General features: G+C 49.9%; 2 protein-coding genes across 2 annotated transcripts in view; both read left to right on the top strand.

The window, feature by feature from the left end:
- LOC114030805 overlaps window positions 1-9982 on the top strand; it is a 35244-nt gene extending 25262 nt beyond the window's left edge. The window contains 4 exon segments of the mRNA XM_027845707.1: window positions 2112-2238; window positions 2759-2854; window positions 6475-6610; window positions 8190-9982. Of these exon segments, the coding sequence (XP_027701508.1) occupies window positions 2112-2238; window positions 2759-2854; window positions 6475-6610; window positions 8190-9837 (2007 nt within the window). The 3' untranslated portion in view covers window positions 9838-9982.
- Window positions 9983-14992: 5010 nt separating this feature from the next.
- LOC114030764 (zinc finger protein 345-like) lies at window positions 14993-25126 on the top strand. Its single transcript, XM_027845641.1, has 6 exons — window positions 14993-15060; window positions 15375-15440; window positions 15781-15907; window positions 16226-16321; window positions 22830-23004; window positions 23293-25126. Exons 2-6 carry the CDS (start codon window positions 15423-15425, stop codon window positions 24827-24829), a joined length of 1953 nt encoding a protein of 650 aa, XP_027701442.1. The 5' UTR covers window positions 14993-15060; window positions 15375-15422; the 3' UTR covers window positions 24830-25126.
- Window positions 25127-27930: the final 2804 nt, after the last annotated feature.

Consider the following 27930-nt stretch of genomic DNA (forward strand, 5'->3'; position numbering starts at 1 on the left):
ATTTGAACTCAGGTCCTCCTGACTCCAACACCGGAGCCCTATCCACTGCGCCACCTAGCTGCCCCTAGTTCAGTTGTTTTTGCCATGAGATTTTGCCCTTGCTTGGACACAGTTTGCTTGGTACCTCTTTTACCAAACTTCATTCCCTTTCCAATTCCTTCTTCCGGAGTTCTCATTTCTTTTCCTCCCCCTTCCCCCACCCCAGCACTATTTAATTGGTGAAAGTATTTTTGAGTTTTTAAGAAGAATTCTTGCTTCATGTCTTCTAGGAATTCTACTTGAATTTTGCTGTTTTTCTTTGAGACTTGGCTTGTGGATGTTTTTCAGTCATCGTCTCCTGGATGTGTGTCTTTCGCATCCCTGTTTTATGGTGCAATCCTTTTTTTTTTTTTGTTTTCTCATTCTCCCACCCTACTCCTTGACTTCAGACTTTTATCAGGGCTTGGCTTTGTGCACTTCTGGAGGGAATATCAGGGCTGGTCCTCGTACTGCTTTCTTGGGTATTAAATGTGTTATTCTAGGATGCAGCTCTGGCTGTTCGCCTGCAAGCTTTCAGTGCTCCCAGAGCGGTCTGATCCTGAACAGATCTGGTCACTTACCCCTCGGTCTGAGCTCTACACGTTCCTGACCTGGGTTTGGGTCCGAGCAACAGGCCTGCGGGCTTGCTGTGTTAAGAGTGCCAGTAGACTGATGCTGGACCTGGCTGTGTCAGCCAGCTGGGAAGATCTCTGGTCCAAAGGGACAGAAGGCTAGGCTTCCCTTCAGTCTGGGGTTCCTTGAGGGCTTCAGTCTGGACTAGAGGCTGGAAGTGAGACCCTCCTGAAGGCTCTTCAACTGCTCCCATGTTTCCCCTGAGTCTGTTCCTCTCCAGGATGCACACCCCAGGTCCTCCAGCCGATGCCCTGGAGGCCCTGCCCCGTCCTGGCTGCCCCCCTCCGCTTGTCCTCTGCTGCTCCAGAGCACCCCAGGGCCTGAGCCCGGAACACAGGGCTCCAGACGTGGAGTCCAGGGCCCATGACTGCCCGTTACGCTTACCAGGTGCCCTGGGTGCAGGTCCTTTCCTCGGGCTGCTCTGAAACTGGGCAGCAAGCCACCAAACTGCCAGTTGGCACGTGTGCTGGCACCCTGCCCTGGGTCAGGCTTGTCGTGGAGCACAGTCTTTGACCCTGGACCCCCATGTGCACAGACCTGTCTATCTTCTTGGCTCTACTCTGTAAAGTGCTTTGCAAACTTGAAAGCACAATATAAACACAGCTGCTATTAGTGTTAAGTGCGAGGTGATGGAGGTGTGTTTGGAAACGGGGTGGGCTGGAAAAGACTGAGAGACAGGGAGTGGTAGTGCCATCTCCTCACAGGCCGAAGACTAGACATGAGACAAAAGCAGGATGAGGCAGCAGTGGGGCCAGAGGGTGTGGTGTCCATGACTGGGGAGTGACAGTGCATCTGGCCTCTGCCCTGGTCAGACCACCTCTGGACTTCTCTGTTCAGTCCTGGGCATGGGGGGCTCACGAAGGAGGGGGCAGCCAGGACAGGGCGGGGCCTCCAGGGTGTCAGCTCAAGGACCTGGGACGCACGTCTTGGAGAAGGAAAGACTGGTGGGGGGTGGAAGGGGACACGGCGACTGCTTGGCCCCAGGAGTCGCAGTGAACCACGTTTTGACTTGTAAGGAATACCGTCCTCACAGTTTGAGCCGTCCTGTCATGGAGTGGGGTGTTTGAGCTCCTAGCAGGCCACCCCTCGTGAGGCGGCTGAGCACGTGTTGGGGGTGGTGTAGACAGGAGGGCTGTTCCCGTGTAGCCTGGGCCAGGCGGCGCGTAGCGCGTGCGATTCCGTTTTCCCTTCTGTACAATGGAGGTGATGAGTGTTTGCACCGAACTGCTGGGAGTTAAGAATAACTAAGAGGAGCCACGTAGGAGCAGGCTGTTTAGATTCTCATTTTGTGGCATGATTCCCTGGGCCTCAGACAGAGCTCTAGAAAAGACTGTCCGGGGACACTCTGAATCCTGAGCTTGGTGGGAAGAACTCCCTGCCATCCCCACCGGCTTCCCCCGCTCCTCCCTGGTCGTCAGGGGATGGTCCCCAGTTGAGCACACGTGTACTTGGTGTTTCAGGAATCAGTGACCTTCAATGACGTGGCCGTGGACTTCACCGCAGAGGAGTGGCGGGGCCTGCGCCCTCTTCAGAAGGAGTTGTACCGGGATGTGATGCTGGAGAACTACCAGAACCTGGTCTGCCTGGGTGAGGATGGCAGCTGCCCCTGGCCCTGCACTCGGCCTGTGAGGAGATGGCACCAGGCTTCTTGGGCTGTTCTTGTCTGACATCTAGAGACCCCTGTTCTTTGGGCGTTCTGGAGAGGGGCTGCCTGGGCTGCCCCGCACCTGTTCTCAGGTGAAAGGATGAAGGGTCTTTGCTTTGTGCCTCTGAAATCTGACTGCTGCCCCTCCCCTGGGCCCAGGATTCTCCCTCATCGTCCCAGGAATCTGAATACATCACAATCCCCGTCCTCTTAGCAGGGACCAGGCCTCTTTCTGAGCGAGGATCTGCTTTGGGGCCCAGTCCTCCGTATGCCCCCCCACCCTCCCCTCTGCCTTCCACCCCACTTCCAGCCACATTATCTACGGCATCCTTCAGGAACCTTTGTATCTTCCTCTAGGCCTTCCCAGCAGAACCTCGTTCTCCCAGAAGGGGGAGGGGATTAAAACAATCCAATCCCGAGGAGGTTCTGTTTTCAAAAGTCTTTTATATTTTCACCTAACAGGCCTTGCTATTTCCAAGCCAGATGTGATCTGCCAGTTGGAGAGAGGGGAAGCCCCTAGGTTGCCGGAGGGAGACATGCCCCAGAGTGGCTACGCAGGTGAGTGGGTGGAAGAAACCTGGGCCAGGGAGTCCTGGCAACCAGAAGCTCTGTGTTCGTTCCTTGGGGCGGGACTTTTTAAGCGGTCGACCAGGCAGCTGTCCTGGAAGCTCCCCAGGCATCTTCAGGGAATGCTGTGGACATCATCCTCACTTTTCTGGAGCCTGCGTGCACTCGGTCTTCTTGTGTCCTCTCTTTGTAGAGAACGTGGGGAGTTAGGGACTCCGTCGTGGTACAGGTGGGGCGTTTGAGACTGGTTCAGTGACCCAGCCCAGAGAGTGATCAGTCATCAGGAGACAGGGTCGGCTTGCAGGAACTCTCTGGGAATCGGGTCTTAAATAATTGTTGCCAGTGATGCTGATGAAGGCAGTGATCACCCGCAGGTCAGAGGAGCAGAGTATACAAAGCTCAGGGAATGGCGGACTCATCAGATGACAGAGTCTGGCTCCCAGAGCCCTCAACAGGTTAGAGCCTGGGGTCAGATCTCAGGTGACACAGACTAGTCAGATGGATGTGGCATGGCCCTCACACCCTCTGCAGGTGGCAAGGGCCCCTTCGCCGCCTCGGTGACCACTCGGGTCCCACAGCCGCTCTCTGACTCCCCCACTGCTTCTAGCCTTGTTCTCTGGCCCACGGAGACCAGGTGCAAACCCTGTCTTTCACAGCAGCTCTTTAAATACTGGAACAGCTCTCAGGTTTGCCCTCAATCTTCTGTAAAATCCCCACTTCCTTCAGTCAGATCTCCTATGACGCGCTCCCACGGCCCTTCACCCTCCCGGTGACTCTCCTCTGGGCATTCCAGGTCATCGGTTTCTTTCCTGAGCGGGGGTGCCCAAATTGAATCCGCTCCTGGGAGGGCGAGGCCCGATCAGGACAGAGGATGGTAGAACTGTCACCTCCGTCATTCTGCTCCCCCACATCGCTTGGTGCAGGGTACCATGGCATCAGCTTTTGGTGCCCATTCCCCCGTCACACTGTTGACCCCATAAGACCCCAATGTCCTTTTCAGAGTGAAGGCATTTCAGCCTCATCTCCCTCATCCTTTCATTTCAGAGTTGTTTTTTGGAGCCCAGGTACACACCTTGACATTCTTCCCTGTTTAGTTTAACGTCAGTGGAAGTGCTCGCTGTAGTGCCCATACCCAGGGGTGTTAGCTGACACCGTGCAGGTGTGCCCTGAGCTGTGGGGCTCAGAGCCCTGGGCGAGAGGACGAATCCACACTGGCTTCCTTCTCAAGGCAGTCCTCAGCCATTTCTTTGAGGACCCGTGGACAGATGCTGCAGGCCCCAAAGGCCCCTCACAGGCCCGTAGCTCACCTTCTGCCGCCCGTCCCTTCAGAGGAGGTCAATGCCGCTTCTGCCCTCGCCTGGTCTTGAGGCCTGCCAGTCTGCTCTCCAGCCACTGGAGCCCTGGCCCTCTGCCAGGAGAGCATAGACTTTGGCCTCTAGGCAGCGGGGAGCCCTCGGTTGGGGGATTGAGGAGAGGGGCTGGCAGACGGGCCGCCCCATCCCGGGTGGTTGTGCGCTCTTCCAAGGCTTCTTCTTCTTCCCTGGCTCATTCAGTTGTGGAACCTCTTCCTCCACTCCCACATCTTCCTGTCCCCCACCCGTCCGCCTTCCCTCTCCCTGTCCCAAGCGTCCAGGAGGAGGCGATCTGTGCAGGCTGTCAAAGGCGTGGAGTTTCTGTAGGCATTCTTTTTAATTTTAAACTCTGCAATAAAGTGTTGCTGCTCACCCCTCGAGGCTCATCCTTTCATTCCTCCGCTTGGAAACGATTCCCTTTCAGTCTGTATTCATTGGGTTATGTGAACAGTCTGCGTTTTCATGAAATGTGCTGAGGTTCTTAGCTCAGGGACACAGGAGGAGGAGGCTGGGGAACCTGAGAAGATGCAGAGGCCCTAGGGGAAGGTGTGCTGCTCTCCCTCAGCTGCTCCCCTTTCCTAATGCTCAGATGGTGAACTCAAAAGCTTTACGACCGGAGAATCTCAGAGCCAGCCTGGGAGGGGGGAGAGTCTGTGAGAGACTGCTCTCCTATCCACGGCCACCCAACTTCTGTGTCTCTTCTTGTGGGCGGAGGACCACACATGAAAGGGACTGGAAAGTGGGATTGTTGGGGGAGAGAGGAGCCAGTCTGGGCCTTCACGAGCTGGTCCTGGTTTGAATTGGTGGTGTGGGGCCTTCCTCACATGGAGGGTCGGAGAAGGATCACCAGTCAGAGAAAGAAGCCGTGGGTGGTGGAGAAGGCCTCTGGTCTGGTCTTGTGCAACCTCAGCCAGCTGGCGACTAGGAAAGCTGCCTGACCTAAGAATTATGTCCCCGGACCAGCAATAGTTAGAGCAGCAGATAGATGAAAGGGCAGTGCAGTGCCCCCCTCAGAGGAATACTGAGTGGACACCCTTGGGATCCCTTCTCCGGCTTGCCACCAGGCAGGATCAAAGTCTCCTCTGGAAAGGGATGGGCCAGGTTCCAGAGAGAGATATTCCTGCCTCTGCTGCCCAAGAGCCAAATTCAGACCAACCCTGTGGACGTACGCATCTCACATGGACAGTGCGCACGCATACACACAGGCATACACACACCACACATGTGCACATGCACACACACACACACCACACATGCACATGTGCACATGCGCGCCCGCACACACACATGCACACGCACACATCACACATGCAATGCACACACACACATGCCACACACACCCTGCCTAGCCACCCTCAGGCTCCTGCCAGCCCTACCATTGTTCAGGGCTCGTTGCTGGGGCTGTGGACTTCTGAGGCTTCCGTCCTTCACGCTGCGTTTTGGAATTCCACCAAATAAAGAATGTGACCACACGTGGGCTCCGGGAGCTGGCGGCTCTTAAGAGGCCTGGCCTGCCTTCAGCGCTGCCTGTTGGCTGTCCAGGGCCCAGTGTTCTCCCCACCTGGTGGTTTGGGGGCTGGAAGGTTGTCTGAAGTCTCTCCCTGAGCTCCAGTCGACTCAGTGACCAGTGACTGTATTTTGTAGTCCTTTCATTCTGATGTGTGCTTTAAACCTCAATAATTAAAGTAATTTTGACTGGATTGGATGGTTTAAGAAGAGAAAGACCTGGAATCTGTCAGCCTAAGCAGACACAGGCCTTGGTCTTAAGTGACAAGGGGTCAGCCCCCAAAGCACTCTAAGCCTGGGTTTTCTCATTTCGCAAAGAATAACCAATTCCCCCAAAAAGGGCAAATCAGAACATTAGTCTGAACATTTTTTATGATTTACAAATAACTCTGAAACGATGAAGTCCAATCTTCTGCAAGAAATGTTGTGGTCCTCCTTCATCTTAGTTCCCTGCCCCAGGCTAACCCCAGTTCATCGGGTCTGTATCTTGTTTGCTTATGGTGGTGTGCCTTGTGTCCCCCGCTTAGTCTAGGCACGCCTTGAGGGCAGGGACTGGCCCTTTTGCCTCTATTTGTGTCCTGGGCACTTAACACACTGCCTGGCATATAGTAGGTGCTTAATAAATGTTTGTTAACTATATAACTTCTGGCCATCTTATTTCTTGTTCAGGATTCAGAAGATGGGCCTGAGAAAGTAGAAGTTACCTTTCTTCCAGCTGGGGAAAAAGGAATTTTTATACTTTTTTTTTTCCAGACTGGGGGACAGGGCCTGATGCCAAAGAGCCGGCTACAAAGCTTGGTACTTTTCTGGAAAAATCAGCCCTGGAACAGCTCGCAAGGGAGCCGCTCTGTGCATCCAGGTGGGAAGAAGCTTTAGAACGTGATGCCAGGTATGAAGGAGGAAAACTCAGTACTCTGAGAGGTGGGTGGGTGGGTGTGTGTGTGTGTGCGCGCATAACAACATAGTTATGAGCGTTGATGCTTGAAGGGAGATTCAGATGCCACAGTTTTCATTGAAATTTTCCATCCCCAAGCAAGGTCTTTTTATATTTAAAGTATTCAGAAACAAAAACAATTCCACAATTAAGTTTATAAGCAAAGAAAGAGAGTATAGATAACAGTCTTTAATGCATCAAATAGTAGAATCCTAACTTGAAGTGTCCCAGGAACTTGGGGAGTTATTTCTTAATGTATTCAGTCCAGTCAAGAGTACGGAAGGGAGGGGCAGCTAGGTGGCACAGTGGATAGAGCACCAGCCCTGGAGTCAGGAGGACCGGAGTTCAAATCCAACCTCAGACACTTAACAAGTGGGCAAGTCACTTAACCCCAACTGCCTCACAAATAAAATAACAATAATAATAAAATAAATGAGGGGGGAAGGGCGGACTGCTTTTATCTGGATGAGTCAAAGGAGCTCCTGCCCTTATCAGGTCACAGCTCTAAGTCTTCTCCAGAGGAATCAGAGTTCTTCCCTGAACTTTGACTTATAATAATTTCTCTTTTTGAATAGAGTTCCTAACCTGGCATCTGTGAACTTATTTTTAAAAATATGTTGATAACTGTGTTCTAATATCATTGATTTCCTTTGCAGTCCTAGGTATTTTATTCTGTGCATTTAAAAACATGATTCTGAGAAGGGGTTGTTAGACTTGCCCAGACCGCCACAGGGGTCCAACATACAAAAGAAAAGCTAAGAATCTCTGCTTTAGAAACTGGTTAGGATTTTCACGCTAGGACGTTGTCTCCTTGGCATTTGACTAAGTATTGAAAAGGCTTACTAGATGAGTCCAAAGGCTTTAGGTGAGACCCTGAGCAACTAGGATTTCTTACTGTGTCTAAAAGAGGGAACCTGGGGTGCCTTCATATGCTTCCACAAAGACTAAAGAAGAGGCATCCCAAGAGAGGTGTTCTAGGAAATTAAATATCCCAATATTCCTTTCTCCTAAGGAAAAATCAAAAGTCTGTGGGAAGCCATAGTCTATGGACAATTCTCTTCCCTCAATGAAGAGTCTCTGTAGGGAAGAAGCTACGTGACCTCGGTTCCCAGGGAAAACATCATTAAGACTCATCTCTCCCCACTTCTTTACAAAGGTGGAGGATCATAAGTGTGGAACGCTGCATCTGAATCTTTAGATATATTGATCAGTTTTGTGGAACTTTTCTTCTTTATTATGAGAGATGGTTCTCTGGGAAGAGGGTTGGAAGGGATACAGTGGGAAACAAAGGTGATGAAAAATAACACCAGTGATTTAAAACAATAGATATAAAAATTTCATTTAAAAAAGAGGACAGTTTAGGCCTTTGCAAATGCAACAGAATCTGCTCGAAGTAATTATTTTCCAAGACTAATGAATATTTGCCATAATTGAGTTATAATCCAGACTCTCTTGGGCATTATACGATACATATATGAACGTTTTAGTAAATGTCTGAAAGCTTTTAACCACAGTTCATCCATTCCCTTCACAGAATTCATACTTCTGAGAAGCCCTATAAATGTAATGAATATGAGAAAGCTTTCCACAAGAGCTTACAACTTACTGTACATCAGAAAATCCATACTAGCAAGAAACTTCATGAATGTAATGAATGTGGGAAGACCTTCAGTGTGAGAACAGGTCTCACTCGACATCAGAGAATTCATACCAGAGAGAAACCTTATGAGTGCAGTGAATGTTTGAAGGCCTTCAATCAGCGATCACACCTTACTCAGCATCAGAGACTTCATACGGGAGAGAGACCTTATGAATGCAGTGAATGTGGGAAGGCCTTCATTGTGAAAACAGGACTTATTCAGCATCAGACAGCTCATACTGGTGAGAGACCTTATGAATGTGATCAGTGTGGAAAGGGCTTCAGTCTAAGGACAGATCTTACTCGACATCAGAAACTTCATACCAGAGAGAAACCTTACGAATGTTTTGAATGTGGGAAAGCTTTCCACTGGAGCTCACATCTTACTCAACATCAGAGAATTCATACTGGAGAGAAACCTTATGAATGCAAGGAATGTGGGAAGGCTTTTCACCAGAGGTCAAGCCTTAATGAACACCAGAGAATTCACACTGGAGAGAAACCTTATGAATGTAACGAATGTGGGAAGGCCTTTAGTAGAAGCTCACGACTTACAGTACATCAGAGAATTCATACTGGAGAGAAGCCTTATGAATGTAGTGAATGTGGGAAAGCCTTTAGCAAGAGCTCACAACTTATTGTACATAAAAGAATTCATACTGGAGAGAAGCCTTATGAGTGTAATGAATGTGCCAAGGCTTTCAGAAGTAGCTCAGGACTTATTCAGCATCAAGCTACTCACACAGGAGAGAAACCTTATGAATGTAGTGAATGTGGGAAGCCTTTCAGCCATAGCTCACATCTTATTGTACATCAGAGAATTCATACAGGAGAGAAACCTTATGAGTGTAGTGAATGTGGGAAGGCTTTCCGTTTGAAGACAAGTCTTACTGTACATCAGAGAATTCATACTGGAGAGAAACCTTTCGAATGTAACGAATGTGGAAAGACCTTCAGTGTGAGAAAACGTCTTACTCTACATAAGAGAATTCATAGCCGAGAGAAAACTTTGGAGTATTTAGAATGTGAGAAGCCCTTTCATGGGACATCACCACTTACTCTACAGGAAAGAATTCATATTGGAGAGAAACGTTTTGAGTGTTTTGAATGTGGAAAGGCCTTCCATGGAAGCTCACAGCTTACTCTCCATTGGAGAATTCATACTGGAGAGAAACCTTTTGACTGCAATGACTGTGGCAAGGCCTTCAGGCAGAGATCACAGCTTACTGTACATCAGAAAATACATACTGGAGAGAAACCTTATGAATGCAGTGAATGTGGAAAGGCCTTCATCCGGACAACAGATCTCACGCGGCATCAGAGAATTCATACGGGGGAGAAACCTTATGAATGTAATGAGTGTGGGAAAGCCTTTAGCCAGAGGTCACAACTTACTGTCCATCAAAGAATTCACTCTGGAGAGAAACCTTATGAATGTCATGAATGTGGGAAGGCCTTCAGTCAGAGATCCCAACTTATTGTACATCAAAGAATTCATGCAAGAAAGAAACCTTATCCTCCTTTTCCGTCTTTCAACAATTAAGTATTTGACACTAAGTCCCCTGTAGGCCTGTGTATTTCTGTCCTCTCTAGGACATTGCAGTTTTTCCTCATCTTTAACTGTACCTTCTCTGTCTTTTGTCACATCTTGGCTTTTTTTCTCAGTCATTAAACGGATTGTTCTCCAAGATTCTGTCCTGGACTCTCCCCTCTCTTTCTTAATCATCTCTCTGTTGAGAATCTCCCTCAGCCCTAGTAACTAGCATGTTTTTGGGTAACTAGCATGTTTTAGGCACAGGGTGACCTCAAGCAGCCGTTGGGCTGGGCCCCTTTTCCTTTTTGCAGTGACCTCTAGATTCAGAACATCTAAGGATTTTTCATTATTTTTATCTCGGTGTTGGGGAGAAGGCATAGAAAGGTGGTGTGAGGAGGTTTCTTGGTCCCATTAGTCTAAGCGTGCCCCTGCCCTGGTACCCACCCTGCAGAACTCACCCTCCTTAGCCAGAAGCTTGCCCTCTTCCAGACATCTCCGTTACCACAGAGGACACCAAGGCTTGCAGTCGTGACATCGTCCTTGTCACCTACCTTGCCAAACTTGTCATCCTTTCTCCACAGCTCTGGTGTTTGTCCTCTTCTCTTCACTCCCACAGCCCTCACCTCACTGAGGTCCTCATCACCTTCTTCCTGGATTATTGCAGTAGTCTTCTATTTTGTTGGATTGTCCCAAGTCTCTACACCAGCCCACCCTCCACACAACTGTCAAAGCACAGGTCTGAGGCTCTGCTAGGGATTACAGGGAGTGTCTGCTCCCTAGTGAGTCCCCATTTCCTCTGAGGCCAGACGTAAAGTCCTCTGTTTGACCTTTACAGCTCTCCACAGCCTGACTCCTTCTGGCCTTTCTAATCTTCTTGTACTTGACTCCCCTCGAAGCACTACTTGCTGTCCCTTCCACACAGTATCTTTTGTCCCCACACCTTTATCCTGCCTTCTTAGGCCGGGAAGGCTTTGCCCACCGTCCCCTGACCCTGACCCCGATTTCCTTTAAGGATCCGCCAAAGGGCCTTTCTTGGTCCCCCAGCACATTCCCCTCTAAGGCAATCTCCCATCAATTTGGTATTTATGTTGTACTTATGTCTCCCACATTTGAATGTTAGCTCTGTCTGGGTAGGGACTGTTTTGGTGTGCTCTGGCACGACCAAGCATTTTTAAAAATGCTTCTTAATATTACATTGAATCAAAGTATCAATGGTTCAATAAAATTAATCCATGATCCAGACTTTTTTTCACATCCATTTCACATGCCCCTCACCCTATCCCCTCGATCATGCATGTCTTTTCTGGATTAAATGTTGCCATTTGGTGTGAACACTGCACCCTCTGAAACCATTAAAGATGGGCAGTGTATAAACTTCTAACAGGCCTCTACAAAAGCGTTATTCCTGCCTTTTGTCTTTGCAGTCTTCTCTAGACGTTAACTTGCTCCCAACTCTCGCTTCTTCTGAGCTCGGCTATTTCTTTCAAAGATGCTGCCATCATTCCAGTCCCAACCCACAGCTCTCCCTCTTCCTAAGTCCCCAAGTGCCAGATCTGGTCGGTCCTGCCCCACCCAGCTCTCTCCACCTGTATGAGGCCACTACTCTAGTTCCAGCGCAAGGCACCACTCCGTGGCCTAATCCCCTCATCTCCTCATTGCTCTCCCTGTCTCCAATACATCTCCACCTGTTCTTGAAGCACAGGTCTGAGCAGTCGCTCCTAAATGCTCCTTATCACCTTGAAGGCCCAATCCAGGAGCCTCTGTTTAGCCTTTAAGTCCCTTGATGATCAGACCTTTGCAGCCTCATTGTTCCCCTCCCCATACCTGACATGCAGCAGGGGTTCTTACTGGTTCCTGAATCTCTCTGGCAGTTTGGCAGAGCCTTTAGTCATCCTCAGAGGGCTGTTTGTAAATGTGTAAAAAGAAAATGCATGAGAGTGCAAAAGAAATATATTGAATTCTTAAGCTATACTTTAGTTTCCCAATAAACAGAAATAGAATTTCTTTGCCATATTTGGCTTTCTGGCTTGTTAACGCAGACGCAAATTGTTGAAAGTAAATTGAAAAAATAAATTGATAAGTCAGGCAACTGGACAAGAAAACCAAACCCCCAAGTCCTGAAAAGTGTCCTGCCCCTCAGACTCAAGGACCCTTGAGGGAAGAGAATGAAAAAAAAAAAAAAGAAATCCAAGTGAAGCCTGAGGGAAGTGGGTGTTGGTTGGAGGCTGGAACTAGGTCAAAGAGGCCGTTCTCTGCCTCATTTCTTACCTAACTTTAATCACTGATTGGGCCTTGCCTCAGGCAAACTGAGACCTGTTAAAGACCTTAGCTTAAAAAGGCCAAGGTCTCCCACTGCATCCTGGGCTGTCTCCAGTTGTCCTGATCTACATCTCAACACTGGACCCAGTAGGGGTCCAAATGAATCATTTCTCACAATAAATACTTTATGAATTTCAAATTTATATTAAAAAGAACAATATTAAAAATTGGCAAACTCCAGATAACAAGTGACCCTTCAGTACCCACAAGCCTCCGAAGCATAATCTTAAAACACCATCATTACAGTGAATTCAGTAAAGTTTCCACCTGAGCAGCTCAATTTTCCCTTCCAAATTTTAGGCAAGTGCCAAGATTTTTTTAGTCCCAGGAAATTGTATCAGATTAGGATATTTACTCAAAATCAAACCCAGTATGATACCAGACTTGAGGGGGAGTTGCTTATTAGGACCAGAAATTGACTGTGGGTTTGAATTGGGAATTGGAGACCCCAGGATTGAGTGTTGGCTCAAAGCCACTTCAGTTCTCCCATCCAATCTGGAGGTGCAATCATTTAAGTGACGGACACAGGGTCAGAATGAGTCAGGACCGTGGAAAAGTATGGACTGTCATTGCTTGTATGTTTGTGGTCATTGGGACTACTTAGCCGCAATGACTCCATGTTGGACTCCTATCATTTATAACTACAACATCACAAAATTTATTTCTTAAAACCAAAATTATCACACTCTCCCTCCCACCCACACGTTACCATTGGAAAAAAAAAAGAAAGAAAAACCAAATCCTTTTAACAAGAATATTTAGTCAAGTAACACAAGTTCTCACATTGGCCATATCTAAAAATCTTTTCATGTCTCATTCTGTACCCAGAAACCGTCCACTTTGTCAAGAGGTAGCAGGTAGCATGCCTCATCAGCAATCCTCTGGAATTGCTGGTCACAATCAATAATTGATAGGGAACCACCAGAGTTTACTGAGTGGGAGGGTAGACGTAGTCAGGAAAATCTCTTTAGTGGCTGGATGGAGGATGGGTTGGAGTGGGGAGAGACTGAGGCAGGCAGCTATTGCAACAGTCCAGGTGTGAGGTGATGAGGGTCTGCCCCACGGTAGGGACAGTGTCTCAGAAGAGATGTGGGGTGGTATTCAACAAATGATATGAGGAGTGAGAGTGAGGAGTCCAGGGAAACTTCTAGGTTGCGAGCCTTCGGGACTGGGGGGATGGTATTGCCATCTTCTCTAATAGGGAAAGGGGGCCAGTTAAGGGGAAAGATAATGAATTGTGTTTTGGACGTGTGTAGTTTAAGAGGTCTACCGGACGTCTAGTTCAAGATGGCCAAAAGGCAGATGGAGATGCAAGACTGGAGGTCAGCAGAGTTGGGGCAGGAAAGGTAGATATGAGAATCATTGGCATAGACATAATCATTAAACCCATGGAAGTGGATGAGATCCCCAAGTGGAGCAGCATAAAGGAAGAAGAGAAGAGGGTCTAGGATGAACCCTGAGGGACCCCACCTTTAGAGCGGGTGGCCTAGACGGAGATCCAGCAAAGGAGAATGAGAAGGAGCTTTCAGGCAGGAAGGAGAACCAGGAGAGAGCTGTCTCAAAAACCTGGCTGGAAGTGACTATCGAGAGGAGGGGGGTGGACAGTGTTTGAGGCTGCAGAGAGGTCAAGAAGGATGATGACTGAGAAAAGAGGATTTGGCCCTTGGACAGAGCAGCTTGGGCTGGCTAAGAAGGTCGGAAGCCAGATGGCAGAGAATCGAGAGAGTGAGAGGAAAGCAAGTGGAGGTACCCACCATGGGTGACCCTTTCATGGCGTTTAGCCAGAGAGGGCAGAAGAAATAAGGGATGATGGCAGGGATGGAAGGACCAAGTGAGGACTTCTGGAGGAATGGGATGGCACGGGCAGGCAGAGGACGGCCTGCTCTCCTCCTGAGGTGTATGATGGAGGAGCCAGGGCCGGAGCCCCCCCTGTGAGATGGGGAGGAGAGGGAGCTCCCCTAGACTGGCCCGGCCAGGCTCTCGACTGAGGGGCGGGGGAGCACGTGGTTTGGAGGGGGGAGGGGTGGGGAGGGTGTGACGTCATCCTGCAATGGATCAGTGAGGTGAATTTCTCCTCCTCGGCTCCCCGCGGTGGGAGCGCTCCCGACCTTACATAGGACCGGGGGCGGGGGCCTCAAGAGGGCACTGGAGGGCGCAACTGGCCCCTCCGGGGGTCAAGATGGGCAAAAGGGGAGAGCGTGGCTAGAGCACAAGGAAGACCGGTGTAGCCCTGGCTGAGGGTCAGATTGCCGGCGCGACTCCAAAGAGCGACGAGCGTAAATGACGCTTGGAGATCCCTGCCGCTCCCGCGGGGTTCTGGGAAAAGTTAGCTGGGTACCAAAGGCCGCCTCCCCTGGCCTTGGCCAGCCTCCGGAGCCTCCGGCACACAGCAGGCGCTTACTCAATGCTCGCTGGCCAAGCCTCGGCCCCCGGGCGTTGCCCGAAGCGCCGTCTCCCGTCCAGGTTCGCGGGGAAGTCAGGGCCAGCAAGCACTGCTTAGGCTCCTGCTGTGAGCCGGCCCGCTGTGAGCCAGAGTAGGGCCCCTCCGCCGCGAGGAAGCCCACCTCCGACGGAGTGGGTGGGCGGCGCTCCAAGGAGCTCCTTCCCACTCCTTCCCGGCCCTCTCCCTTGGGTGGAGGGGGGGAAGCTGGGAGTCGGGGGGTCCGGCGCGAGCGGAGGTCCAGAGCCCAGCAGCTGGCGCCACTCCTGCCCACTGAACCTCTGGACTACATTTCCCAGAAGGCCTTGCGAACGCGGCTGCCGGCCTCCCGGGGCGGTTCCGGTGCAGCAACACTCCCTGCCCCCATCACGTAACTTCCGCCCCTCCGTCCTGGGCGCAGGCTCGTGGCCGCCTCAATTCCGTTCCTTCAGCCACCACCGTCGCCGGGGTCTAAGCCCCAAGTCCGGGGCCGGGTGAGCGAGAGCTGGGGGCCGAGCGGAGGCTGGAGGAGGCGGGGGGCGGGATCCTCCCGGGAGTGGGGGGGGGGAAGAGAAGGGAAGCAGACATGCTGATTGGTTCGCTAGAAAGGGTGTGAGGCTAGGAAACCAATCAGCGGCACGGCCGCCCCTGCCACTGGTTGTCAGTGTCGGGGCCCGAGGTCAGTTGCGCGTGCGTAGATTCCTCCCCTACCGCCCAGGGGCTCTATCGCTGAGGACGTGGGTGGGGCGTGGCTGCCCGGGGCCACACCCCCCACGCATGCGTGCTCACGTTTTCTTTCCCTCCCCAGCCCCGCCCCCGGAGGACTCAGCTCTCCTCCCCTGGAGAGGAGGGAGGCATGGCCCCGGGGCCCGAGGTGAGCGAGCCGGCCAGCAGGGGGCGCCCTGGGTGCCCAGCCTCCAGCCCCGCCTCCCCTTGGGGCGCCACGTGGCCGCCCTGTAGACTTCGAGGCTCGTAGGCGCCTGCAGCGTTGGGTTCAGCCAGGCAGGGCTCAGTCTACCGGCTGTGAAATGGGGGTGTGCCCGCGGGAGGGCTCGGGGTCCTTATTGTTTGTGGGATTTGCCGGATTCGGCACAGACCTCCTGGACAGAGGGACGGACAGCGCCTGTCCCCAATGCCGGCCACTGCCACGCCTGGGGGGGACCCCCGAGGTGACCCGAGGACCCACCTCAGCAGGCGTGTGCTTGGCCTTCCAGGACTCCGTGACCTTCCAGGACGTGGCCGTGACCTTCACCCCCGAGGAGTGGGGGCGCCTGGCCGCCCCCCAGAAGGAGCTGTACCGGGAGGTGATGCTGGAGAACTTCGGGCACCTGGCCTGCCTGGGTGAGGGGCCCCGCCCCCCAGGATCTGCCCTCTCTTAGAATGAGCCGTGGAGGGAGGGTCTGACACCCCAGATCGCCCCTCCTTCCCCGGGCTCACCTGCCCACCTGTTCCCAGGTGAGGGGTGTGGCTGCCTGCACCTGCCCCTCCCCCACTCCACGGTTCCCTCCCAGGCACCTGAACCCATCAAGGCCCTGTTCCATGAACCCCCTGCTTCCAGGTAGGAGACCTAGAGCACCTTGGGGGGTCCTGAGCCATTCCCAAGGGACCGGGGTGGAGCTCTGTGGGGGCTCCCTGACCACAGATCTTTTCCGTGAACAGGCCTGGCCCTTTCCAAGCCAGACGTGATCTGCCAGCTAGAGAGAGGAGAAGCCCCTTGGATGCCACGGGGGGATGTCCCCCAGAGGCCGAGTGCAGGTGAGCCCTGTCTGAGCAATCAGCGGCTCGGTGGGTCTGTCATGCATGGGGTGAACGCTCACAGGCTTGGCCAGGCAGCTGTCCTGGAGGCTGCCCGGAGCCCCAGGGGTCTGTCCGGCCGCCAGGAAGCCTCCTCTTCTCTTGTCAGTCTGCGTGGAGACAGCCACCTCTGCGTGAGTGTGTGTGTGTGTGTGTGTGTGTGTGTGTGTGTGTGTGAGTGAGTGAGTGTGAGTGTGTGTGTGAGTGTGTGTGTGTCAGTGAGTGAGTGTGTGTGTGAGAGTGTGTGAGTGTGTCAGTGAGTGAGGGTGTGTGTGTGTGCGTGTGTGTGTGTACACATGTGTGCCTGTCCACGCTTCCTCGGCCTCAGTGTCTGTCAGCCGCCTGGGCCATCTGCAGCACTTTTCAAAGCTCTCAGGGGTGTTGGAGCGTTTTTGAGGAACAGCCTTGGGGGCCTGTCAGGTTCAAAGGCCTGGAGACACTGAGCCCAGGCTGTCCGGGTCACTGTTTTCTCCTTGTGGCCCCGGGGAGGAGGAGGACGGGGGGGGGTGTCAGAAGAAGAAGCTGGAGGAGGACTTGGACAGGAGTGGATGAGGAATTCTGTAGACGTGGACAGATTATTCAGAGTAGCCCTGCGTGTTCCATTGGGCCGAACCGATGACTCTCTTTTACGCGGTTTTTGGTGTTAAGTGACCACATTTGCACACACCCAGCCCCTTCAGGGGATTCCTAGGGATGCGGTGAGATGGAGCTGAAGGAGCGTCCGACGGGAGACAGCGCTTGGATGGGTCTGGCAGGCTGGAGATGCCGCACAGAGCGCGGCCCCAAGAAAGGCGTCCTTGGCGAAGCCTGTGGCCGTGGGTGCCAGGACACAGATTCACTGAGTCTGGGCAGCAGCAGAAGCCAGATGGCCTGGAGGGTGTCACTGAGGATGGAAGGGCGAGATCCATGATGGGAGTGTGGCTCCAGGGGCGTGTGCCTGATTCCCACAAAGCCGGCTAAGTCAAAGGGGAGGATGGGGCTGCTTTGTATAGTAAGAAGACACAGCTAGAGGTGGGGCTGCCAGGGGTCGCCACAGTGCAGAGAGCGCCAAGCCTAGAGTCAGAAAGACTCATCTCCTGAGTTCAAATCCAGCCTCAGGCACTTACTAGCTGTGTGACCCTGGGCTAGTCACTTCACCCTGTTTGCCTCCGTTTCCTCATCTGTAAAATGAACCAGAGAATAAAATGACAAACGCCTCCAGTATCTTTGCCTAGAAAACCCCAAATGGGGTCAGGAAGAGTTGGACAGGACTGAAAAATGACCAGGCAACAACAATACAGCTGAAGAAATCTGGAGGCAGGGGTCATCCTTGGTGGGGAGCCTGGGGTGAGGGTCAGCTCAGGGACCTTGCCCTCAGAGCTGCCGTCAGTGCTTTTGTTCAGGAGACCTTTTCCTTGTTCCTTGGTACATTTTGGGCATGGGTAGCAGTGGCCCAGCTGGGCCACGGGGCACGCGCTGCTTGGTCACTTCTTGTGTCACGCCACGTAGTTTTGCAGAATGGTGGCACCCACACGTGGCTCCTCCAGCAGGCTAAATGGCCGGGCCAGGATTGAGTTGCTAGGCAGTGTTTGAGGACAAATTTGAACTCAGGTCCTCAACTTTGGGCTAGTGTTGTGTCCGCCACATCTGCCTTCGAGGCCCTGAACCAGATGCTAACGTGTGCTTGGAGATCAACCTTTATCAGAGAAACTTCTCCCTGTTAATTGGATTTGTTCGCGCAAATACTTTTTAATTTTATGTAATCAGAACGATCCAGTTTGTCTTCTTCGCTGTTCCTTGTTTGGTCATGGACTTTTCAGATCTGTATCTGATAGTTTTTTTCCCACGTGCCTCTAGTTTGTTTGTGATGTGACAGTTTACATTTTGGTCACATATTCCTTTGGAGCTCATTTTGGCATATGGTGTGAAATGTTGGTCAGATCTAATTTTTTTCTGCTACTATCCTGTTTTCCCAGCTGCTTTTGCCAAATAGCCCGTGCTTATCCCAGTCGATGGGTATTCTGCTTATCTAATCTGGAATACTAGATAATTTGCTTTTGTGTACTGGGTACTCAGTTCCACCACGTACCTCTCTGTACCAAGTCTTGTCATTCCTACCTTTTCGACATCTCTCATCTATTCTCTGCCGCTGCTACCTCCTGGTGCAGACCTCATCACCTCGCACCTCCACTGCTGCAGCAGCTGCTGGGTGGGGTGGAGGGGTCCGCCTGCCTCAAGTCTCCCCCTCCACTCTCCTGCCGATAGTGCAGGTCTGACCTCGTAACTCCTCCCTCTTATCAGTAGACTTCATCACTCCCTTATCGACTCCAGGATCAAACATGAAACCCTGTGTTTGGTGTTCAAAGCCTTGAGAAGCCAGCCCCCTCTGACCTCTCCAGTTTTCCTAGACCTTACCCACTGCTATGTGCTCTTCCAGTCAGTGACAACGGCCTCCTGGCTGTTCCATCCTCTGACTCCCCACATTTTCTCCATCTGTCCCCCATGCCTGGAGTGCTTTTCCTCATCTAGGCTTCTGCCTCTGGGCTTCCCTGGCCAAGAAAACGAAGGGTTCTTTTCAAAGAGGTTCCCTGGAACCCCAAGAGCTCCTGGCCCCAGAGTCCTAACAACTATGTCTCCCTTACCCAGGGGGCCTACGGTGGGGCCCCAGATCAGTCCATGTGGAATCAAAGTTATCCCCACCTGCCGTCTGCATCACTGGCTGATGCTCTGGGAATGCCGAGGAGTTAATTTATGCTTCCCTAGTTCTGGGCCCACAACAGTTGGCCATTTTGGAGAGAATGCTTTCAGTCAAATGATGCGATCAGAAGCCAGTTTGCAACAGGTCAAGTAGTGAGTGAGAAGAGAGCAGATGAGGCAGGAGCATAGATGGTATAGACAAAAAATTCAGTTCATAAAGGGAGGAGAGGTGTGGGACAGTAGCACGAGAGGATGGTGGGGTCTAGCGAAGGTGCTTTTCCAAGGGGTTGGGATGTGGATGTGTTTAAGGCTGTAAGGAAGGAGGCAGTGGGCAGGGAGAGGTTGAAGATGGGCCGAGACTGGGAGTGACCAAGGCCCGACTCCCTTGGCCCCTGCTGAGCTACAGTGCCCTTGGAGAGGACCCATCTAGTTCACCTGGGTGTTCATGAACATCCCCGTTATGTTTCTCATGCTGTGTGCTGGAGGACAGGACAGTTGGACGTATTCTGAAGCCAACGGAGAGGCAGATGACAAGAGCTGTCCTTGGTAGTTGGGTTGGAGCCGTGGAACGAGGTTTCCATCGCACTGCCCCAGGGATTGGTGCTGTGTATTGTTGGTGACCAGACCTTGGACACGGGGCAAAGGACTTAATGAGATTTGCAGATGATCCAAGAAAGATTGCAGGCCTACTGGGTGACAGCTTGAAGACCAGAAGCCGTTTTGACAGTTTAGAGAATTAGAAGGTGAAATCACAAAGGAAGAAACGTCAGGTCTTGTACATGGAGGCGCCATGATTAGATAGCCACTGGCCTGGAGAAGCCCTGGGCATAAAGCTGCCTGGACCCTGCCTTTGAGGCACAACTCCCTGCAACGAGCAAGCCCTTCCTCTGATGTCTGCTGTGGCCTGAACACGGCTTTGGTCCCCACAGTTTAGGAAGGGCACCCTAAGAAGGACATCGGCAGAGCAAAGAGTGGGTCCCTACCACCTCCACGACTTGTTGACGGGACAATGGCTGGTTGAGTGTGAGAAGGTCGGGGCCAGCCTGATTGCTGTCTTCAAAGTCTGGAGGCCCGTCTTTCTGCTAACAAGTTGTCCTTGGGAGTCAGCCTTTCTCCCAGGCATGCCTCAGCCCCAGAGAAGTCAGCTGCTTCTTGCCTTCCCTCCCCGTCACTCCTCTCTGAGGGTTCCTCCGAACCCGTTCCTGGGGACCATTCTTTGCCCACCCTTGGGTCATTTTTCCTCGTTACCTAAGGAATTTAGTGTCTGATCCACAGTCAGGCTGCCTTCACCCCAACCCTGCCATTGCACTTGGTGAATTCCATTTCTGTGTTGAATGATGAGCCCTCAGATACCTGGCTTCCCTGTTCCCGGCCCTGCCCTGTCATTCCCTCTCTGCTGATCTTGTCATCCACTGTCCAGAGCTCTGATATTCTTGCCTGCCAAGAACCCCCAAGAGAACCCGCTCTGTCAGAATGGGAACTCCTTGAGAGCTCCTTGTGAATGTCCAGTGCTCAGGGAAGCACTTGGTATGCACTAAGTGCTTAATAAATGCTTTTTTGTTCAGTTAGTCATTCTTGGAACATTCTGTTCTCATTGTTTTGTGGGGCCACTTCTTTCCATTTCTGTTGTAATCACTGTATGGGCCGCTGCCTGAAAAATGACCCAACAACAAAAATCACTGTGCATATCGTTTACCTGACTTGTACACCTTCTTGGTACACAATGCTTCTCATGTACCCTGTTTCTTTTGAGTAGGCCTGTATATAGTCCATCCATTCACGGGCTTCATTCCACAGTCCCAGGCCTCTGTGATTTTCGTGAGGGGCACTTTGGCTGCGTGGGTCAGGACCTCGGCTTCCTTTTATTTGTGGCCTAACTTTGGGCATTTGTTTCTGCACACTGAAGGCCATGGGTTTACAAATATTAACTCATTTGATCCTCAAAACAACCCTGGGTGCGAGGTGGTGTTACGATCATCCCTATTTTACAGTTGAGGAAAATGAGGCAGACGTTGAGTGACTTCCCCAGGATCACACAGCTAGGAAGTATCTGAGGCTGGATTTGAACTTGGGTCTTTCTTCTTCCAGGCCCAGCGCTCTCCCCACGGAGCCGCCTTGCTGCCAAGGAGTTTGGATATTTTAGTCACTTAGCTTAATTCCATACTGCTTTCCAGAATGGTGGGCTCAGTCTGCCACCCCAACAACGTGCATTAATGTGCCCATCTTTCCTCATACATCTTCCAACGTGAACGCTCCCATGTTTTGTCACATTTTGCATTTTTGAAGAAAAAATGCTGACTTTCTTTTCTAGGTGTTCAGTAACCTTCCCTTCAAAAATACATCCTAGTTGTCCCCAGAAATCAAAGGCAGGTTTGATGGTCTCGCTTGTAAATTTCACCCTCTTCCTGTTTTTGAAAATCCGCATGTTTTCTGCCTCTGGTCCAGTGGCAACGATCCCATTCTCCGTCTTCTTTTAGTGATCACTGACAGTGAAATCCACCAGTTGTTTTAGTACGTTGGGGTGTACATTGTCTGGCGAGCCCAGCCCATCCTCTCTAGGCTGCCCTCCTGACTGCCGACTTTGTCTACCAGGCCCTTTCACTGGGACCAGCCTTTACTCTCCCTTCCCCCTCCTCCTAATCTCCTTTTTATGTGTTGTCTTCCCTCAAAATGTCAGCTCTTTGAGAGCAGAAAATGTCTTTTCAATTATATTTCTATCCCCATTGCTTAGCACAGTGCCTGGCACATAGTGGCGCTTAATAAGTGTTTATTGACTGACGGAATGCAGAGAGCAGGCCAGGCGGGAGTTTGGCTCAGAAAAGAGCGAGGCAACTGGGGCCTGGAGGCAAGGGAGGAAAGAGATAACCAAGCCCCTTGTCACTCCTGTCCTTCTAACCCTTAGCTTTGCTTTTATGAGCCACAAAGAGGGTTTAAAGTCTTAGAGATTTAAAATCACAAGGCCACTGAGGGACAGCCCTGTGTCACCTCACTTCAGGTGCAAGAATCCTCCTAATGTTCCCTTGAACTGACGGCCATCCAAACTCTGCTCAGATATTTCCAGATTCTTGTGGAGAGGCAGCACAGTGTGGGAAATGACCAGTGGGATGGAAGTTACTCTTCCCAAGTTTGAGTCCCATAACCTTCAGCAGGTCATTTAGCCCCCCTTGAGCTCGGTTTCCTCATTTGTGCAGTGAGGGCACTGGCCGGGTCAGGGATTTTGAAGACTTTCTTTTTTTTGTATCCTGGAACCCTTGGTCAGCTTAGTGAAGCCCATGAACCTATCCTCAGAATAGTTTTTCTATATATAACTGAAGCAAATGCTAAGTCTGGTTCAGAGCTTACTGAAAACAAAGATGTCATATTCTTCCTTGACTCCATGGATCCTACAGGGTTAAGAATCCCTGGACTACATGGTCTCAGATCTTGTCCAGCCCTAAGAATGAACAAGACTTATTGTTGGAATCCAAGAACTTTGATTAAACCAAAAGGGGTCCCCCTGGAGTTTCCACTCTTTGTTCCTACCTCTGCATTTCACGGAAGCATAGACTGAATACACTGCTTTGTGGAGAGGGGCAGTGCATGGAGCTTACAGTCAAAAGTCCACTTCCTTGGACTCAGCTTTGACATTGGCATTGGCATCGTGACCTTTGGCAGGTCAGCAAATCATTCTAAACCTCACTTTCCTCATTTGGCAAGGGATTATGAGTGTGAAAGTTTTTGATAAATTCCAAAAGAGTATGCAAATATGTTTTGTCAGAGAAGCAGGTTTATTGATACATTTTATTTCTTTCAGACTTGGAGGTGGCATCTGAAACCAAGGAGCCAACTTCAAAGATTGCCATTTTTGTAGAGGAATCATCCTTGGAAACACTGACAAAGGAACTTCCCTGTGTCTTCAAGTTGGGAGAAACCTCAGAATGTGATGCCCAGTTAAAGAGGCCGCAGAGAAATGTGGAAAAGCATTCTAGGCAAGTAAAAACCACCCCGAGGAAAAGTGCCGTTTAAGTGAGAGGCCATGAAAGCACCAAGTCTGTGTTCCATGTAGGGTCAGGAAGAGTCTCTGTGGGAAAGATATGTGTGATACCCCGATATAAGAGTTTCAGATACAGAGACTCAGTGAAGTTATTTTCTAAGTTAGAGCGAGTTGTGTTTAGATCCTATTGGTTATTGTAGTCTACATATTTAAGAGAAACCTCCCCAGTGTAGTGAATGGTAAAGCTTCTTAACTCCAGTTCATTTATTCCTTCCCATTACAGAATTCACACTGGAGAGAAGCCCCGTAAGTGTACCGAATGTGGGAAGCCCTTTCGCCAGCGCTCACAACTCATTGAACATATGAGAATTCATACTGGAGAGAAACCATATGAATGTAAGATATGTGGGAAGGCCTTCCGACGGACCACAGGACTTATTCAACATCATACAACTCATACTGGAGAGAGACCTTATGAATGTAATGAATGTGGGAAGGCTTTTACCCGAGTCACAGATCTTACCCGACATCAAAGAATTCATACTGGAGAAAAACCTTACGAATGTAAGGAATGTGGGAAGGCCTTCACCCAGATCATAGACCTTACCCGACATCAAAGAATTCACACTGGAGAAAAACCTTATGAATGTTTTGAGTGTGGGAAGGCCTACCATGGGAGCTCACAACTTACTCGACATCAGAGAATTCATACTGGAGAAAAACCTTATGAGTGCAATGAATGTGGAAAGGCTTTTAGCCAGAAGTCACAACTTACTGTACATCAGAGAATTCATACTGGAGAGAAACCTTATGAGTGCAAAGAATGTGGGAAAGCCTTCAGTCAGAGCTCACAACTCACTCTACATCAGAGAATTCATACTGGGGAGAAACCTTATGAATGCAAAGAATGTGGGAAGGCCTTTAGTCAGAGCTCACAACTTAGTCTACATCAGAGTGTTCATACTGGAGTGAAGCCGTATGAGTGTAATGACTGTGGGAAGGCCTTCAGTTGTTTCACAATACTTACTGAACACCAGAGAATTCATACTGGAGAGAGGCCTTATAAATGTAATGAATGTGGGAAGGCTTTCAGCCAGAGCTCACAACTTACTCTACATCATAGAATTCATACAGGAGAGAAACCTTATGAATGTAATGAGTGTGGGAAGGCCTTCAGTCGCTTCACAATTCTTACTCAACATCAGAGAATCCATACAGGAGAAAAGCCTTATGAATGTAATGAATGTGGGAAGTCCTTCAGCTGGAGTACAGGACTTAGTAGGCATAAGGCAATTCATAATGGAGACAAACCTTATGAATGTAAAGAATGTGGGAAGGCCTTCCACGAGAGCTCACAGCTTATTCGACATCAAAGAATTCATACTGGAGAGAAACCCTATGAATGTTTTGAATGTGGGAAGGCCTTTAGTCGGTTCACAATACTTACTCAACATCAAAGAATTCATACTGGAGAGAAACCTTATGAATGTTTTGAATGTGGAAAATCTTTTAGCAGGAGCTCACAGCTTACCCTACACCACAGGATTCACACTGGAGAGAAACCTTATGAATGTTTTGAATGTGGCAAGGCTTTCAGCCAGAGTTCACAACTTACTCTACATCAGAGAATTCATACTGGGGAGAAACCTTATGAATGTAATGACTGTGGGAAGGCTTTCCGTGATAGTTCACAACTTTCTCGACATCAGAGAATTCACAATGGAAGGAAACCCTATGAATGTAAAGAATGTGGGAAGGCCTTCTGCCAGAGAACAGAACTTACTATACATCAGACAATTCACATTAGAGAGAAACCTTAGATCTGTAAAAAATGGGAAAAGGCCTTACCTCCAGAGAACAGAACTTATTTGTTCTCAGATATTTCGTGCTGGATGAAGATGATGAATGTGAGAAGGATTTTATCTAGAGCATACCCTAATATTTACAAAATTCAATCTAGTGGGGGAAGTTATAGATAAAGCAAATTCCTGCCTGTTTTTTCTTAGTAGCTGTTATAAAACATTTTCTCTCTCAAGTTTCCAGCTACCTCTTTCTCCCAGTTCCCACATTGAGAGTAGACTTCACTGAGAAAGTTGTGTTTATCTTTTTTTTTTTTAAGCCCGGTCCATTTTTTTTTTTTTTTTTGCTACTCTCATTTTACTTTTTAATATATTTTTTGATTCCTTTTGTTTTTATGTCACCGTAATTTCCCTCTCCTTCCTTCTAGATGAAACCCTTCTTTGTGAAAAAAGAAAAACAATTAAACAAATATGGACCATATAGAACAGTCTATAAGCTATCCTGAGACAGTCCATGAGCTTTTAGCTGTAAGAGAGAAGCTCTGTTTCGTGATCTCCTAGGTCTTCATTGGTTTTTTCATTTCTCAGAGTTCAATTTCCTTTTTGTGACCTTTTCATTTCCGTTGTTGTCATCCTTGTGTTGTGGTATTATTTTCATCTTGCTTCTTTTGCTCTGCACAGATCCATACAAGTCGTCCTGTGTTTCCATGACTGCCTCATAATTAATCTGTACTGTACAATCATATTTCATTACTTTTACTTTATCTATGGTAAATTGGGACAATCAGATTAGAACTCGGCTTTTTCACTCTACTCAATATTCTCAGAATCAGGATTCTGGTCACAGAGGGTTCCTTACAAACCCAAAATTCCCTGCCTCCACACTTTACCTCCTCCCCCTCTAGGAACACATTCCGGCCATCATCTCCTCTTAGACTTCTTCAGTCCATCTTCCACTGGCCCCTTCCAAGCTGCTTACAAACAAGGTCACACGTCAGCAGTGCTAAAAAAACAAAAAGCCACACTTGACCCACTTACCCCTTGTTTCTGAGCCATGTCTTCTGTTGATCCTGCTTCCCTGGAAGTCATCAGTGACCTCAAACTCACCAAACATAATGGCCTCTTGTTTTTATTCCCTCTTTTCCCTCTGAATCAATCACCTCTTTTCACTGCCTCGTGCTCTTACATACTCTCTCCTCCAGCTTCAGAAGCATTGCACTTAGTTGTAGGTCTTTACCTGACCCTTCTCTGTCTCCTTTCCTCTGACGATTCCTTACATTGAAAAGTCTCCAAGGTTCTACCTTTGGCCCACCTTCTCTTTCCCCTGTACTGGCCCTGTTAGGAATCTTATCCAGCCCTGTTAGATTGACCAAGAGACAAACCTGCCAGGAAAGGCCCCCAGATGCTCTTCATTGGTTCCCCAGTGTTCCAGTTACTTGGTGCCCACATTCCTTTCATAATAAATGCATTCACTTTGTATGTTCTGTTTTCATTCTACATTAGTTTGTAGCAAACTTTTTTGGTTTTTCTGAAATCAATTAACAGGCTTCTGTTAAGCCCCTACTGTATGCCAGGCACTGTGCTATACTCAGAGGATACAAAGACTAAACTGATAAATCCCTGCCCTCTAGTATTGGAGGAAACCCTATATACAAAATATGCAGAATGTAAATACAAAGGAAGTGTCCGGGGTTGGCAGCAGCTTTGGGGGTGGGGAGGGAGAGACATGAAGAAGGCTTCATGGATGGTCCTGAAGTTGAGCTTGGAGTTCAGCAGGGATTCTGAGAGGCAGAGTGGGAGGCAGGAGAGTATTTTAGGTTTGGGGTTCAGCCAGTACAAAGGGAAAGGAGCAGGATAGGGTGGCTTGTGGGAGGGACAGCAAGGCCAGGCTGGATCACAGAGTGGGTGAAGTGGGATACTGTCTAATAAGGGAGGAAAGGCAGAGGAGGATAGCTTGTGAACTGTGGAGTCTGTATGTGATTCTAGAGGCAAGGGCGATCCATTGCAGCTTGTTCAAAGGGGAATGGCGTGACCTGGAAGAGAGATGAGGAATGCCTGAACGAAGGACATGGCCATGTGGGTGAAATGAAAGACCCTGACTTGAAATAAAAAGACAGAATTGACCCTATTTGGCAACTGATTGGGTGGGGGATAGAGGAAAATACTGAGGCTTTGAACTAGACTAGGCAGGGCTCTCAGAATGATGGGGATGCCTTTGATATGAACAGGGACATTTGGAAGAGGGTAGGGTTTGACAGAGGCACAGGCTTTTTTGGTAATGTTGCGTTTGGGACATCCAGTTGAAAATGTCCAATAGCCGTGTGATGATTGAGGACTGGAACCTAGAGAAGGGGCCAAGGCTAGACAAACACCTGGAAAGTCTTCACATCTGTCACTTGCTACTACACAATATTCCCCCACATCCGTACGCCACAGTTTGTCTAGCTATTCCCCAATGGGTGGATACCTGCTTTATTTCTGCCCTCTTGCCTTCTTTCTCAGCAGCATTGTATTTCAAAGAATATGGAAAATATTGGAATCTTAGATTCAATAGACTTCAGCTGGAGAAGCCTAGCCCCTAGGAGGGTCAAGAATGCCACCTTAGCAGAGGGGGACATGTGGGGTTAACAGAAGCAAGTGCAGTAAGGCTAAGACCTGGATGAGGGAGCGAGGGTCTAGTCCCTGAGCTTGGACTGGCCATGGGCAAGACTTTGCCGTGGAAGCCAAGGCTGGCATGTGAAGCGTAATTGATAACAATGGCTGGAGGAACTTGTGGGGGCTACATTACTCGTGTAGTCTTCACGCTAATGAGAGGAAGGAGATGCCTTCCTGAATACAGCACCCTGTAATTCTGGGAGAAGGGGGGTTGGGACTGCTTTGGGTGTTGCAGGTGGATTCCCTAGAGGCAGCGGCTGGAGCTATTTGGCGCCTTGGAGGGAGGCGCGAGGCTTTAATTGTCTCAGGTGAGCTTAGTACCTACCACTTCACTAGATCTATCAGACATATTCCAATCTCCATGTTCCAGTCCTCATCCTCTAGGGTCCTTTTTGCTCTTCCCTCTCTTTTCACATACATACATACACACACACACACACACACACACACACACACACACACACACA

This window comes from Vombatus ursinus, unplaced genomic scaffold (genome assembly GCF_900497805.2).
Source record: "Vombatus ursinus unplaced genomic scaffold, bare-nosed wombat genome assembly UNPS02015012.1, whole genome shotgun sequence".
Classification (NCBI taxonomy): Eukaryota; Metazoa; Chordata; class Mammalia; order Diprotodontia; family Vombatidae; genus Vombatus; species Vombatus ursinus.